The sequence below is a fragment of the Mustela lutreola genome, chromosome 3 (assembly GCF_030435805.1).
Source record: "Mustela lutreola isolate mMusLut2 chromosome 3, mMusLut2.pri, whole genome shotgun sequence".
Classification (NCBI taxonomy): domain Eukaryota; kingdom Metazoa; phylum Chordata; class Mammalia; order Carnivora; family Mustelidae; genus Mustela; species Mustela lutreola.
The window spans coordinates 20,927,820-20,943,287 of NC_081292.1; the positions used below are offsets into that span (position 1 = coordinate 20,927,820).

Below are 15,468 nucleotides of genomic sequence, written 5' to 3' on the forward strand. Positions count from 1 at the left end.
CGCCCAAACATCTGACTCCATAGGTTATGCCCTTAATCATCCTAAAGCCATTTATCCACGCTGTCAGGGCCATCCAGTGCCCCTTCTCCTTGTGCTGCCACTCTACAGGAGTGATCAAACTCATCACGGCATGACTTCCCTGTTCTTCCCATCTTCTTCCTGCTCTAGCATTTGTAATCTCTGAGATGAAAGAATAAGAGAAGAAAGCTGTTACCCATTTCATCTCAGGTCCTACAATCCTTAGCACCATCACCAGCGGCACTATTAGAAGGCTCTTGCGAGCCTGCGGATCTTTTTGCAAAGTCAAGGTATTGACATTACAGACCTGATAAAGCCAGATGGACGTGATGGCGCAACGTGAGGCTGCTGTCCTTACAATCTGCCACATTCCCGAACTTGGGTTTCCTTTGACGGACACGGTCCAAATATCATTTCAGTATTTATTAAGCAGTTTCCTAGATGTTGGCAATGTATAAATGAAAAGGTATACCTTTGCTTTAAGGGCTTTTAAGTAGAGAAATAGAGACCCTTACTGGAGCGCTTACAACCTTCTATTTTACCTGTGCAAAGGTAAGGTTGCAAAGGGAGTCAGGGCACTTGCTGGGAAAGAGAGGCCTGAGCCGGTCCTTAAAGTCCATCAAACAAGAAGGGAGGGAAGGCGGTAGAAGGGGAAGCATGTATGGAGACACGGGTAAATAAGACGCTGAGAATCTGTTCATGTGGCCTATCTAAGTAGAACATAACTTTTAGTGATGTAACCTGTTGACCTCACATATTGGGCTTCAGCCTTGGTGAGCTTATTTTTAGTCCCTTTTGGAGCACAAAAGAGAACATTATGTAGATGTGTATTTTGAATGTCTCTTCAGTGTTGAAGCAACCCCAGTGTCAACGTTTAGGGTCTCAGTTCCCTCGAATTTTGGTTACTTATCAAACAGGGAAACTTCAGTCAACTTTTATTACTAATGAGGCCCCTTAAGTTAAACCTCATTTGAAGTGCTATGCTTATGGGCTTGCGACAGGTCAAGGTCAAATGCGTGGGAAGTTTTACTTGTAGAACGAGTTGAAATCCCTGTTCTGCTGTTGGGTGCTTCGGGGCTTTACCTCCATGAAGTCTATTGTCCTCATCTTATAAATGGAGTTAAGAATGCTTTCCAGGGTGCTTTGTGGATTAAATGGGACAATGAGTGGGAAAAGACACACAGTAGGTGCTCTTCCCAGAAGTTAGTCTTGGCTTGGTTTGCCTCCTCAACCACCTTCAATGCTGAGGATTAGTCTGTGTCTTGGAAATTAGCATTTTGAGAATCTGTTGGAAGCAAACATCCAGATAAATGGTTCCCAACCAGGAGGATTCTGACCTCCAGCAACCCTTGGCAGAACTCTTGAGACATTTTGATTGGTTCATCTGGGAGCAGGTGCTATGGGCATCTAGCAAGTAGAAGCCAGAGACTCTGCAAAACATCCTACGATCCACAGGACAGCCCCCACCCCCCACAGCAAAGAATTATCCAGCCTCGAGTGTGAGTGGGCCAAAGTAGACTAAGCAGATGAGTTCCACTCTCCTTGCGTATCTCGTTGATGGCTTTTGACACTTGTCATAAGTAGAATTTCCTTTTCCTTGTTACCCCTCATTCCTGATAAAGCATTCTCACTTTACTGTCAGGGTCCCATCTTTTCAGGGAACCCTGTCAGTTTTGGAGTGAGCTACACCACTCCCCATAGGATCTCATGTGGGTTCCTTACCTTTCTTTCTTTCTTTAAATTTCATTTTAATTTTTCAGTGTCCCAAGATTCATTGTTAATGCACCACACCCAGTGCTCCATGCAAACCGTGCCCTCCTTAATACCCACCACCAGCCTCACCTACCTCCCCACCCCCCGTCCCTCCAAAACCCTTAGCTTGTTTCTCCGAGTCCATAGTCTCTCATGGTTTATCTTCCCCTCCAATTTCACCCAATTCACTTTTCCTTTCCTTCTCCTAATGTCCTCCATGTTATTCCTTATACTCTGCAAGTAACTGAAACCATGTGATAACTCACTCTCTGCTTGACTTACTTTCTAAAAGTGGCAACGTTATTTTTGATTTGCTTACTTTCTAGAGTACTTAATCAGGACAAAATGGGAGAAAGGGTGTCACATCATCCCCAGTTCACCAGTTAAAAAACTGAAACTGAAAAAGGTGAATCGTCACAAACCAATAACCAGGTAGCTAACAACTGGTTAATCCAGCCCTGACTTTCAAGATCTCACGGTCCTCGTGGTCATTGCTACAGATTTTATCACATAATTGTTTTAATGCTCTTTAATGTTTGCTGATCTTACATCACAGGTAATTTTTCATCTCCCTGAAGGCAGGAGTACTCTTCCCATGTCTTCTGTTGAATGTATCTGGACCAGGGAGAGCATTCCCTTGTTAATTTTTCTACTAAAAAAAAAAAAAAAAATCCCCAATGCTAATAAAGTTAAGCATTTAAAAGTTTAAGAAAAAACAAATCCCTAAGCATCAGGAAGAGGGAGTCAAAGTAGCTTTAAAACTTTTCTTTAAACATTATTTTGGCTAAATTGAGTCACTCGTTCAAATTAATTCACACGGAGAAGCCAGCATGCCTAGCGCCTGTCTTCAACACAGGAACACGGCATACTTGGCTGTTATGGCCATGAGCAGAATATCAAGGGCTGAGAGGACCCTTGTCGATAGACATCTTACAGGCTTCTTGGCAATTAATTTTAGAAGATGCCTGATGCACAGTGGGTTGCTCACCTTCGTGACACTCAATTAACAGAGAATCCCAAAACAATGCATACAAATGCTAATAAATAAAGGCAAACATACCGAGAGGTTGGGTCTACCTATCAAAAACAGAAAAGACCTTGAAGGCTGTTTATGATATCATAAATCTTCAACTCGAGTCTCTGTTATGTTGGTACTACATTTCTTTGCTTGAAAAATCTGCTCTAAGGTACAAGGGAAGTAATTACTGAGTCTTCCTAGGGACTAAAACAGAATCCCCCAACAGAATGTTTTAGGGGTTTCTTAAATTAATTTTTGAAGGGGATTTGGTAACTCTATGTACTACCAACAACATAAGAGGATTTAACCTTTAATTTACTGTTTGGAAGATGTGTATTCCTTCTTGAAGGACCAAAGAATCATGCAGGGCCACATTTGCACTCTGTTTTGAAAAGCGTTGTTTCCGATGGGAAATAACATTATTCTAGTTTCTTCCCATTAACGTCATCAGCATCTGAATATATGCAACCAAAAAACTAGATCTGAGGAGGGGTTTGGGAGGAGGGGGTGATTGGATGATTAGCATTAAGGAGACACGTGATACAGTGAGCACTGGGTGTTACATACAACTGATGAATCACTGAACTCTACCTCTGGAGCTAATAATACACTATATGTTCATTAATTGAATAATATTTAATTTAGTTAAAATTTAAATTAGGTTAAATTTTTTAAAAAAGTTGTCTAAAACAGTCTTTTTATCTCAGACTGGTTAAAAACAACAACAAAACAAAGCAACCAATACATCCTGTTCCCATCAGTATGGTAAATTACTTACAGTAACAACAGTGCAAATAAATGTCCATGAATCCTTGTCTTAGCATTCTGTTAATGGCTAATCATTCTTAATGTAACCAAGTGAGTGACCAGGCTTGGCAGTGGGCTGTGCTATCAGGTAGAAGCGAGAAGAGATTTATTGGTCTTGGAAGGTTTTGCACCGGTTCTTGCCAACAAATGAGGCAACAGGTTGGCTAACCTCAGAGTCCTTGTTAGCTCTGGTATTGGTGATTCCGAGTCACCTTTAGGAAATCTAGCACTGGGGTGGGAGTTACTTAAGAAGATGGATTTGCAAGACACATCCAGGTCATAAAAAATAGAGGGCCGGTTCACTAGTCTTCAACTCCCCTTGGTCTGGGTTAGCTGTTAATTTGGAATAGTCTGTAGAGAATGGAATCCCCAAACTTGGAGTCTGTTGCTAAAGTCCCATGAAACCCTGAAGGCGAGGTTCCTGAAGCACTTTCCGTTGCAAGTGGGAGGGATATGGGGGCGGTAGGGTTAAAAGTCAGATGTTGCAAGTGGCAACTTGTGAGCTGACTAGGACCCATATGCATGAATGGTCTGGCTCTCATAGTGTGGGGAAAAAAAACAGGCAAATTTTAAATTGGGAGGCTTCATAAAATTTCTGGATTTTCAATTGTTCATAGAAGTAGCAACACTAAGCCTATATTCTGGCCTAGCAAAAATGGGTGGGAATTGCTCATTTTAGAAAATTTAAAAACCAAACTGTCCAACCTACTGTTGTCCCTTAGAGTGATTCTCTTCACACATTTGACAACATTTGAGTTTGTGACCTCCAGTCATAAACTGGATAAGGATTTGCCCCAGGTGCGCCAAATAGAAATACAGAGTCAGGTTTAAGGTATATTCCAAACAATTTGTAAGGAATAAAAATTAAAATACCAATCTTTGCCAATGATTAACTTTTTTAAAGCTAATTATTATAAGATAGGTTCGGATATTCTTATCTACCCACCATGATGGGCTTTCTTGAAAATAGGAATAAGAGAGACAGTGCAGTGCCTCAACCAAGCATCACACGTGAGCTTGGACCTGTAAGTCATGATTCCCTTGGATGCAAATGGTGTAAATGAGCTCAGCTTGCTAACCTGTCCCACCCCAATATTGCATTACATAAAGGAGAAACCCAGGGGTATCCGACTTAAGGCAAAACTATACTCAGGAAATCCTATATTGTTATCTTCCTTTCTCACTCCCCTTTTTTCTTTTTCTCTCAGCTCTGCTCTCTCTGCTGACTTAATTCTCTAGCAAATTCTCTCCATATGTTGGCATAGATAGCCGCTGACAGCAAGTCTAGGCTCATATTGTCCCTTGGGACATGATCTAAGAAAGAAAGAGAACTTCTCTCTTAGAAAACATGGCAACTCTAGCAAATTTTAGCAATTCTAATGAATTCTAGTGAACACCCAGCATTAATTTTACCAGTATTTATTTTTTTTTTAAATTTATTCATTTGAGGGGCGCCTGGGTGGCTCAGTGGGTTAAAGCCTCTGCCTTCGACTCAGGTCATGATCTCAGGATCCTGGGATCGAGCCCCACATCGGGCTCTCTACTCAGCAGGGAGCCTGCTTCCTCCTCTCTCTCTGCCTGCCTCTCCGCCTACTTGTGATCTCTGTCAAATAAATAAATAAAATATTTTTTAAAAAATTTATTCATTTGAGAGAGAGCGAGCATACCTGTGTGCACCCACACATGAATGGGGGGAGGGGACAGAGGGAGAGCATCTTCAAACCGGCTCCCACTGAGTGCGACGCTCAGTGAAAGACATGATGCAAGATGCAGTCTCATGACCCATGAGATCATAAGCTGAGCCAGAACCAAGAGTCGGACGCTAAACTGACTGAGCCACCCCTAACCAATATGTATTTAGTGCATACTTCGAGTTCGGCTCTAGGCAGTGCTTGGAAACATTCCTGCAACCCTGCTTTTGTGGCTCTTACATTGTGGGAGGAGATGGAAGGGAATCAAAATGAAAAATAAACCTAATCAAGAACATTAAATGGGGAGCACCTGGGTGGCTCAGTGGGTTAAGCCTCTGCCTTCAGCTCAGGTCATGATCCCAGGGTCCTGCGATTGAGCCCTGCATTGGGCTCCCTGCTCAGCATGGAGCCTGTTTCCTCCTCTCTCCCTGCCTGCCTCTCTGCTTACTTGTGATCCCTGTATGTCAAATAAATAAAATCTTAAAAAAAAAAAAAAAAGAGAGAGAGAAAGAAAAAGATCATTATATGGTACTTTAGAAGTAAAAGGTACCATGGGAATTTTTTTTTTTTAATTATTAAAAGGCCCACTAGGTGAGGAGGACCAGCTCCCCAAAATCAAGAGAGATTCTTTTACCAGAAATGATCAGGGATACAATGTAGGCAAAAATGAGGAACTTATACTTTTTATTCTGTAAATGGGACTATTTTTGTGACGGTGCACATGATCCCTTAGTGTTTCCTATGTGCTACTTTAGGGCAGACAGAGAAAGAAAGAGTAAGACTGGTTCCTCTATAGGGCAGAACAGCATGAAAGGGCATGACCCCTCCTCATGCTCCACGTGTGACAATATCAGGTTTCTTGGAGTTCCCTAAATGCACCTCCCAGTTCTCAGGTCCCTGTCTTAGCCTATGCTGTTCCTGCACCTTGAATGCTCTCCTTCCAACTCCTCACCATCTTGGCTGTTTTTGCTGTTGTTGTTCAAGGACCCCAGCTAAGTTAGGCGCCCCTCCTGTGGACTCTCAGAAGACTTTTGCTTGTCCCTCTGGCAGGGAAACCATCTTCTCTTTCTCTTCCCAGCTGCTAGTGGTCTATTCAGTACCTGGTACAGACCTAGATAATCTGTATGAAGGAGAGGATGAATGTGTTTATTGGCTGCTCTCAAGGACCACTCAGTCCCCTGTGATCCTCTACGCAGTGAAGACCGAAGAGTAAAGGCCATCACAGCCTTGTATCTCCTGATGTTATACCAGTGTTTACACTGCTTGCCTTTAAGTCATCAGAGATGATGACCTTTTTCTGACCCTCAGTCTCTACTTGCTGTATTGGTGCTCCCTACACAAGAATCAGCAGAAATGGGCTTGGGGACCCATAAGGTCTATTTGAAAAATTAGGGCATGGCAGTTCAGTGGGTGGCTAAGAGCAGGGTCTTTATGTATACTGGTATCCCAGCTCTGTAGCTTAGTGGGTGTATGACCTTCAGCTGGGCACAGTCGCTCTTAATCAGGTGTGCAGAGTAATATCTTCAGAGAATTGTGGAAGGTAAGGTTATCCGTATCTAACTCTCCAGTGTTTAATTCAGGGACTATTCAATAAATGTTTGCAGTCGTGATCATTGCCAGGAGGAGGAGGAATCATTCCCAGCCAGCCAAAGAACTATAGGACCCATATTGCATGATCTTAGCGCTTCCAGTTTGCAAAGGGCATGCGTATGTTTTATGTCACTGGATGCTCAGTCACCCTATGAAACAGTGTCATTTTCATCCCCGCTGCAGAGATGAGAAAGCTCAGACTCACATATGCTTCCCTGAGCATTTATCTAAACCTTTTAGCTTTTGTCGTTCTCACTCTCTCCCTATTTCTTTGCTCCAGATATCCCAGCTTTGGAATGATGAGGAGATGGCGACACAAGGGTCAGGCTGTGGGACACTGGCTGTACGTCCAACATTCATCATCACTCTGTTGCTCTTGACCGGTCAACAGAGGAGTAGAGCCAGGAACTTCTACCTGGTGCATGACACAGGCCCTTACCTGAGAGCAAGTTTGGAGCTAACCCAGGGTACAAATGGCCCTTTCTTGGGGGAACTGTAAGTGACCTCTGTTTCTAGCAACAAAGAGCCCCTGTGATCCAGCCTCTTCTCTGGGAGAAGAAGCAGTCCCCAACCACTTAGAGTGGCACTGAGACTTCCCAGTGGGGTAGGACCTGAAGCCACATCCTTGGCACCCCTGTTAGCTTACCCAGAAATGTCCCCTTGTGCCTTATGGCATACAGTCACTGATCTTAAGAAGCTGTGACAGGGCTTCTGTTACAATTCTCTGCGCAGAAGGTAAGGAGCACCTGAACTAAAGACCAAAGCCCAGATTGGGCCTGAAGGTCAGAAACACATGTCTAGACCTAAGTCTTCCCCCCGCCTTTTCCCTGTGTGGCTTTGGTCCACTCCCCCTCTCTGAGCCTCACTTACCTACGTGGAACACGACAAATCCTGTGCCAGACTCTGAAATCTCAAGAGATTCCTTCCAGCTTAGAGTCGTCTGCGTGAGGGCCACCCAGAGGTGGAAACGGTCAATGCTTACCTTGGAAGGCAGACGGGACTTCGAAGATGTGGTCTTCCCAGGAAGACGTTACCCAGGGTTATTTCAGCAGGCCCGACATCACATCACAAGCGTGCTTCTGAGAGAGAGGCAGAGAGGACACACACAGGAGAAAGGAAGGAGGTGAGGCGAGGATACACAGAGCAGAGTGACGGGGCCACGAGCAAGGGAGCGCTGGCAGCCAGCAGAAGTGGCAAGTTGCAAGCACCGACTCTCCCCTTCGGCTTCCAGGGGGAGGGTGGCCTTGCCACACCTGAATTTCAGCCCAGGGAAACCGCTGTTGGACTTCTGGCTTCCAGGAGAACGTGGAATTCATTTCTGTTGTTTCTAGTCCCCATGTTTGCTGTTTGTGGCCGCACCTGCAGGAAACAAAAGCACTGCCCTCCGTGTCCCCGGCCCCTCGTCCGTCCTGTCCTTGCTGCCCATCTGCCCATCAAGCCTTGCCATCTCAACTTGGTGCCTGTTCAAAAGAAGGACAAGACGCTTGTCTTTCTTTAAACCTGCAGGGAGGCAAAGTACTCATTTAGCGTCAAGTTCTCTGTTCCTTTCAACTTGGCATCTGCGGTCGTCCCCAACACAATACGGCCCCCGCCCTCGGCTATTTTCAGTTTCTCCTCATCCTGGGAGTCGGTTTCCAGCCAAGTCTCTTACATCGGGAAAGATAGTCAGTTAATGACCTTGAGATCATCAGTATGTGAGTAAAGAAGAGAACATTCATTAAGTAGCGCTAAGTGTATTCATTCAATGAATAGTTGAGCATTACATGCCGGCACAGGGACAGTGACAGGAGGGAAGCTGACAGGACAGATACTGATTCTTACGGAGTAGGCATTGTGGTGGACCACAGTTGATAAAACCTTTGTGTCTACACTCAAGTTTAAATTGCAGCAAAGTACTAATTTTCCAGGCCCGTTCGCAGAGCGTCAGACCCGTGTTTCTGCGGGGCAAGCTCTCTCATTGCCTATTCCCGGGCTCAAGCTTCTGCAGAGGGTCCTGGGAAAGCATTTTCAGCATGAGGACCACTGTTGGGGGCGAAGCGGTACAGAGCTTGGGTCATGACTGGTCCCTTGTATTTCTCTAAATTCCACCACGATGTGCCCCCATGCTTCCCTTACCCCAGTGAACTCAGAGCTTTGGGATTTGAGAAGAATGTTGAAGAGCTAAAAGCACTATGGGGAAGAAGGAAGACTATTTGAATCCTTCCCTGTTTAGTTCTGTTCTTTCCATTACTTCTCTATATCCCAAGTGACCTCAAGAGAAAAAATAGCACTCACCCTCCCGTGATCTCCTGCACGACCAACACTCCTCACTCGGAATTGGGGACCCAGCTTCCTGCACCGAAATAGTGCCCCCAGCCCTTGGAGACTCCAGTTGAAAAACTCATCATCTCTGAGGTCTGTCTTTTCTCACATCCCACTTTGAGGAATGAGGTACTGCAATTCAGAATTCTACTGTTTCTGGTGATTTCTTCCCCTCTACCCACATCCAAGCCACCAGCACCTCCTGCTTTAACTACTGGGACAGTGTGTGGACTCTGCCCACTGCTCCTTAACTTCCCACCTTATACCCCCAGTCTGTTCACATGGGGACCTGAGGGATTCTTTTAATACATAAGATCACGCCCACATCATCGCTGGCTTAATATTTCCCATGTTCAAAATAAAATCCAAAGTCCTCACCAAGATCTAGCTGCCCCTGTGTGATCTGGTACCTGCCTTCTTTCAGAACTCCTTTCTTTCTTTCTTTCTTTTTTTTATTTTTTTTATTTTTTATTTACTTATTTGACAGACAGAGATCACAGGTAGGCAGAGAGAGTGGGGGAAGCAGGCTCCCCACTGAGCAGACAGTCCGGTGCCGTACTGGTTCCCAGGACCCTGAGATCATGACCTGAGCCGAAAGCAGAGGCTTTAACCCACTGAGCCACCCAGGCGCCCCTAGACCTCCTTTCTTATCATTCTCTTGGCTCCTTGGCCCTGACACTAGCCTTCCTGCCCTTCCGCTCATTGCTTTGACGTTTCTCCGTGTTCCGGTGTGGAAGGAGGCCTCGCCCCATCACCCCACCTACAAAGTGCTGTCCTTCCCGTAGGGGTCCCTGTCTGCCCCCGCATAGCAGTTCCTTTGTAAATCGTTTGTCTCGGGCACTAAATGGTAAGCTCCATTGAGACGGAGAAGACGACTCCTCCCACAGCCTCAGTACCCAGAGTGGTGTCAAGTACACAGTGGTGCTCAAAAAATGCTTAACAAAGGAAAGAAGTCAAAGGTCAGCCAGTGATCAACGGGGAGCATTTTAAGCTCCTTCCAGCTCTCAGAATCTAGGAGTCTGTGCAGGCTGAGCCGCCTGGATTCCCGAAATACCATTTATAAAACCAGGTGGGAAGATCAGGAAATGTCATTGGTGCTCTGCTTCTGAGACTGAACTGATTTCTCTCTTCTTGATTCCTCGCTGTGAGGACCGCTGAGGGCAGAGGAAGGTGCCCAAGACCTTCTCTGGAGATAAGGCAAGGAAGGCAAAAGGCGTCAAGGCGTGCCTCTCGCCTCTGTCTGCGGCAGCGGTCCCCCTCTTCGTCCACGTGGTTGCTGGACGTTTAAAGAAGTCTTTGCTTTATCCAGTGGTCTTGGTCTGACAACCTCTTATTCCTGAAGTCCTCGGTTAAATGCTCTTTACTCAGTGACAGTCTCGTGGTTCCCAGACTGGGTTAGGTCACGCAGTTCTGCAATCTTGTATTTGCCCTTTCTTAGCGCTCATCCCGTGCCTGTCAGCTTTTACCATTAGCTGCCTGCCTTGCCATTCTGAAGGCACCAAGGTTGACCCTGTTCTCATTATACTCAAGGTGAATGACAAAGTGACAGGGACACAGTAGGTGCCCAATAAGTATTTGTTGAATTAACTGGATTTTTATGCTAAGCAACCAAAGGGACAACATAAATTACAAAAAAAAAAAAAAAAAGTGATTGATGATTGACTACTTATCACTTCCCTGACCCCAGCATCAGAAGCACCACACTTTTTTGGAAACTGTTTTGCGGTCAGCAGTAGGTGGTAGGGACAAAAGGTTAATAGGACATTTGCTGCTGGAAATGATCTGATTATTGGGCAGATTTTTCAGAGCCGTGGACCTGGGTGGCTCTGTAGAAACCAACCAAGAAGACAGTGAATCAGATTTTGTTCGGACCATCCTCAGGTGCAAATCGTGATCTTTTCTAGAAGTTATTTTATCAGGAAGTTCTTCTATACAATTTTCTCATAATCTCTTTTCTTGTAGTCTGAGCCCTTTATTTTCCTGCCACGGAAGATAAAGCCCAACTAAAGTTACAGGAGGAGGAATTAGGGAAGGCTCTCATGATCTGAATATTTTTCAACTTCTCAATTTTCCTTTCTACAAAATAGAAATAATACCTATTTTCTCAGGACTTGGATAGCAGCAGTTTGAGCAGCTGAGTATTTAGCGTGTGAAATGTTGATGGGCACAATTGTCTGCATCACATAGTCTCAAATGTGCAGATTTTTACAACTAATAGAATTTCCCAACTTGCATTTTTCAGCGCTAAAACTATTGACCCACCCAAGTGGGGGATAACATTCTAATAGGGCTTATGGTTCCACACATCGACCAGTCAGCTGCATTACTGGAAAGGCTGAGGCTAGAAGTTCTCAGGGGGCCACCAAACAGAGAAGCTGAGCCATGCCCCCTGAACAGAATCCTCATCCTGACTTCCTAGCGCTGGGCTCTGGAGACAGACCAGCCAACTTACCGTGACTCAGCTCCCGTGTGTCTTCCCAGGGCCTCAGTGGCACCAGCTCCCGAGTGTCACAGCTTATGAAACCGCAGCTCAAGTCCTGGGGAACAGATAGGAGGATGGGTGATCTATATTTTGGTGTTGAGAGGGATTTAGATCATCTGAACTTCAGGAAGTTTTTTATGCAGTAGTTTTAAGTTGAGAGCATGTATAAAGAGCTGGATGTCTTATTTGGAAGCGAATTACCCATATAAAGGATACCGGATCCCGTTCTGTACTTCCCAAATGAAACTTTAGGACCAAGGTCAGATGGTGAGGTGAGCCTTTGAAGGCAGGGCTTTGAAGGCAGGGCTGTCCTGACCTGGAACTCAGGCTCACCAACCCTCAGCTCTCTACCTTTGAGTATGCCGCTGCCCAGAAGTTAGGAAAGGGAATCTAAAACCATTGGTTGTTTTGTTTTGTTTTTAAATGTATTAAATTTCGATCAAAGGGTCAATTGCTGCTGTAACAAATGACCACATGCTTAGTGGCATAAAGTCACACAAATTTACTGCGTTATAGCTGTAGAGATCAGAAGTCCAAAATGGGTCTTATGGAAAATCAAAGTGTTGGTAGAGATGCTTCCTGATGGGAGATAGGAGACAGTATGGAGATGGGAGTAGGAGAGAGAATCCATGTCCTTGTCTTTTTCAGCTTCCAGAAACCTGAATTCCTCGGCCTGCGGCCACCTCACTCTGACCTCCGCTTCCATTGTCCCTTCTCTCTCTGGCTCTCCTGTCTCTTCCCCTTACAGATGCCTGTGTGATTAGGTTAGACCCTCCTGGATAATGCCAGATCCTCTCCCCTCATAAGACCCTTCACATAGTCACACCTGCAAAGTCCCTTTTGTCATGTAACACATTCACAGGTCTCAGAGATGAAGACCTGGGCATCTTCGGAGGGGAGGGTATCATCCATCTATCACAGGAGACAATTGGAACTCTTTGGAGTCTGTATGTTCTTTCCTTCCTTTCTGAAAACCACCACAGTCTTCCTCGTGGTGTCAGCTATGGCCACCTAGGATTCCTTTCCCCTACCTCTCCATCCTCTGCCAGGTGTAGCTTTTACTGACCCTTCAGACTGCCACAGCTCACTGCACTCGCGACCTTGCCAGGCCCTGGTCCAGAGCCAAGTCTGTATTGGTGTAGTTCTTATCGGTGCTGCCCACCAAATATTTCTCTCCCCTCCCACCGCCTTCTTGGCAGGTGATGGATGCACAATTCTTACATGTATGCTTACGTGTAGGCGGGAAGGTTCATGTGATTAGCTCTGACCAGTGATTTGTCAATGACCTCTAGGCTGTGATGCCGTGAGACCTTTTAACACCTCTTTTCCCGTCAGTACAGTAATCAGCCATGTTCAAGGTGGGTGGACTTGCATTTGATGTGTACAGGACGCAGGAAATAAACCTTATTGTAGCCACCCCCATAGTTGGGGATCATTTGTTACTGCAACATGTTACCTAACTTATCCCAACCGGTGCATTTTGCAAGGCTTACCAGGGGGTAAAAAAGAAGAGCAAACAGCGCGGATCACTCCTACCTGATTCTTTCTGTTTGTCTGTCTCTGTTTGCAGGCCACATACACTTCCCTATATCTCTGGTGAAAATGTCCATTGACCCTGTCTCCTGGCTTGGTGGGGGGGTTCTGAGGAAGCGGAGAATTTAGTTTCTGAAGTGTATGTGATAATATACCCAAGGCATTGATCACACATAGTTGACTCGACATCAGCTGAGGTGAGAAAGCTCTGCAAGTCTGATGACGGAGGGCTGAGGGGAGAGAACGGGGGTGCTACAGCATTGAACCGCAATCATACTCTGCATCTCTTGTGCTAAGCCCTCACAGTGGAAGTCTGCTTCTGTCAGGGCAAGCACAGAGTGGGAGAGAATTTGGGGATTTGATGGAAACTAGTAGGAAGGGAGTCACGCAGACATCCTGGGGAACAGGAAGCCATGCCAGGCACTCATTCCTGGAGGCTCCTTGTTTTGCAATCTTTAGATGCCCTCCCTCGCCCTGCTCCCCTCACTCCCAGTGCTTCTGCAGCCCTGGCCTGAGGCCCGAGATTGCAATCAAGGTTTAGTTCCCACCGTCTGGAAATGGAAGTCTAGCTCAGCGCTAGGGGGGCACCAGGCAAATGCCTGGATGCAGGTGACCATGGGAACTTTACATGCATGTTTCATGAAATGTTATTGTAACCTGGGTTAGACATTGGTCAGTTTCTCTATAACCGCAGCGACCACATCTCGGTCTTCCTCTGGGCTGTCCAGGCATGAGTTCCTACAGGCCAGCCTCAGGACCCATCGCCTGCCAAAGTGCGTTGGTTCCTATGGCAACCTGCAATCTGGGTCCGAAATACCCAGGTTAAAATTCTGCTATTCTGTTTGACTCTGTGTGTTTTCAGTGGAGGACGGCCAAAATTAGATAAAAAGAGGGGTTCTTTTCCAAATTTGTGCATCTTCTTTATGCAGATGATCAATTCTTGTCAGTAAGAATAATTGAGGACCTTCACTCCTAAAGTGTCTGTTTAGAAGGAAACTACTGTTCCGGCAGGATTAGCCGAAAACGAAGGTGGAAATCCTTTCCAGCCATTGTTCATTTGCTTTTTCTTTTATTTCTGAAACCCTGCAGGGCGAGCCCTGCTGAGACTGACTGACAAAAAGCTTGAGCGGATGGGGATTGCCCAGGAGAACCTCCGGCAGCATATCCTACAACAGGTGCTCCAGCTGAAGGTGCGCGAAGAAGTCAGAAACCTACAGTTACTCACACAAGGTATCCTGCTGCTGCCTAGTGGGCGGATAGAAGGGGAGGATGGGAAGAAAGAAACCCTTGCCATCAGGACAAAGGGGAGCCAGGGAGAGACTATTACTGTGTCTTTGCAGAATCTTTTATTAAAAAAAAAAAAAAGGTACATAGATTTAAAGGCCACTTCCCTCCTAAAACTCTTTTTATAGGTCACTGGGGGAAGGATGCACAACCAAGTAATGGAGGAGCAAATGGAATTATCTGATGACCTAATTTCAAGGACATCCCATAGAGTTGTGCACTGCACAATGCCAGAGATAGGGATATATTTGCACCCCTAGAGTTGTACGGTACGGCCCAAGCTCCCTTAGTCTGACCACCAATTCTGAGGGAGGCCTTGGAATCTGCGTGACTCCCTAGTTCATACGATCATGTTACAAGTGGGGTTTTTGGTGTGTTTCATTTTACTTTGCTTTTCACTGACTAATGGGAGAAAAACAGTTTAAAGGTATGTGTCTGTGTATATCTATGCATATGAACACACACACTCTTGAGAGATTTTTGAGAACTCTATTTAGCATCCTGAAAATAGAATCATTCCTTAAAAATAGACTGTAAAGAATTTAAGCCCGGAATATTATGACCGTATAATTCTAAACAAAGATCATAATTAATTCGATATGTGGGGAGTACTTCAGAGACCTATGACAGGAAGTGGCCGAAAAAAGCTGGAATTTGCAGAAAACTTTAAGTTGCAATGTATGTAACTCATATGTCTACATAGGCTTTGGTTGCTACCAACCTCCACTGGCTATAGCCCTTTATTTATTTTATTTTCACGTCCATTACACACCATTTTAAGTGAAAGGAGGATAAAATATGTATTTTTGAGAGCCGAGGGTATTTTTCAACCTGTAGAATAGTCTGGGTGCGCACTGATATTGGAGAAATCTGGGTCAGCCAAGTTACATGGTATTGCATTTAGATTATAACTCAGTAATAGGCCATTTGCCTAGAGAAAGTGATGTACTTCCTAGAGATGACTGTTGTAGAAGGATGAATGCAGACTTGGA

At 45.2% G+C, this 15,468-nt stretch overlaps 1 protein-coding gene across 1 annotated transcript in view; it reads left to right on the forward strand.

Annotated features, from left to right (window-relative positions):
* Positions 1–15,468, forward strand: part of SAMD12 (sterile alpha motif domain containing 12) — a 316,947-nt gene that overhangs the window by 205,139 nt on the left and 96,340 nt on the right. The window contains exon 4 of the mRNA XM_059168832.1: positions 14,282–14,422. Within this exon, the coding sequence (XP_059024815.1) occupies positions 14,282–14,422 (141 nt within the window). The remainder of the gene's footprint in view (positions 1–14,281; positions 14,423–15,468) is intronic.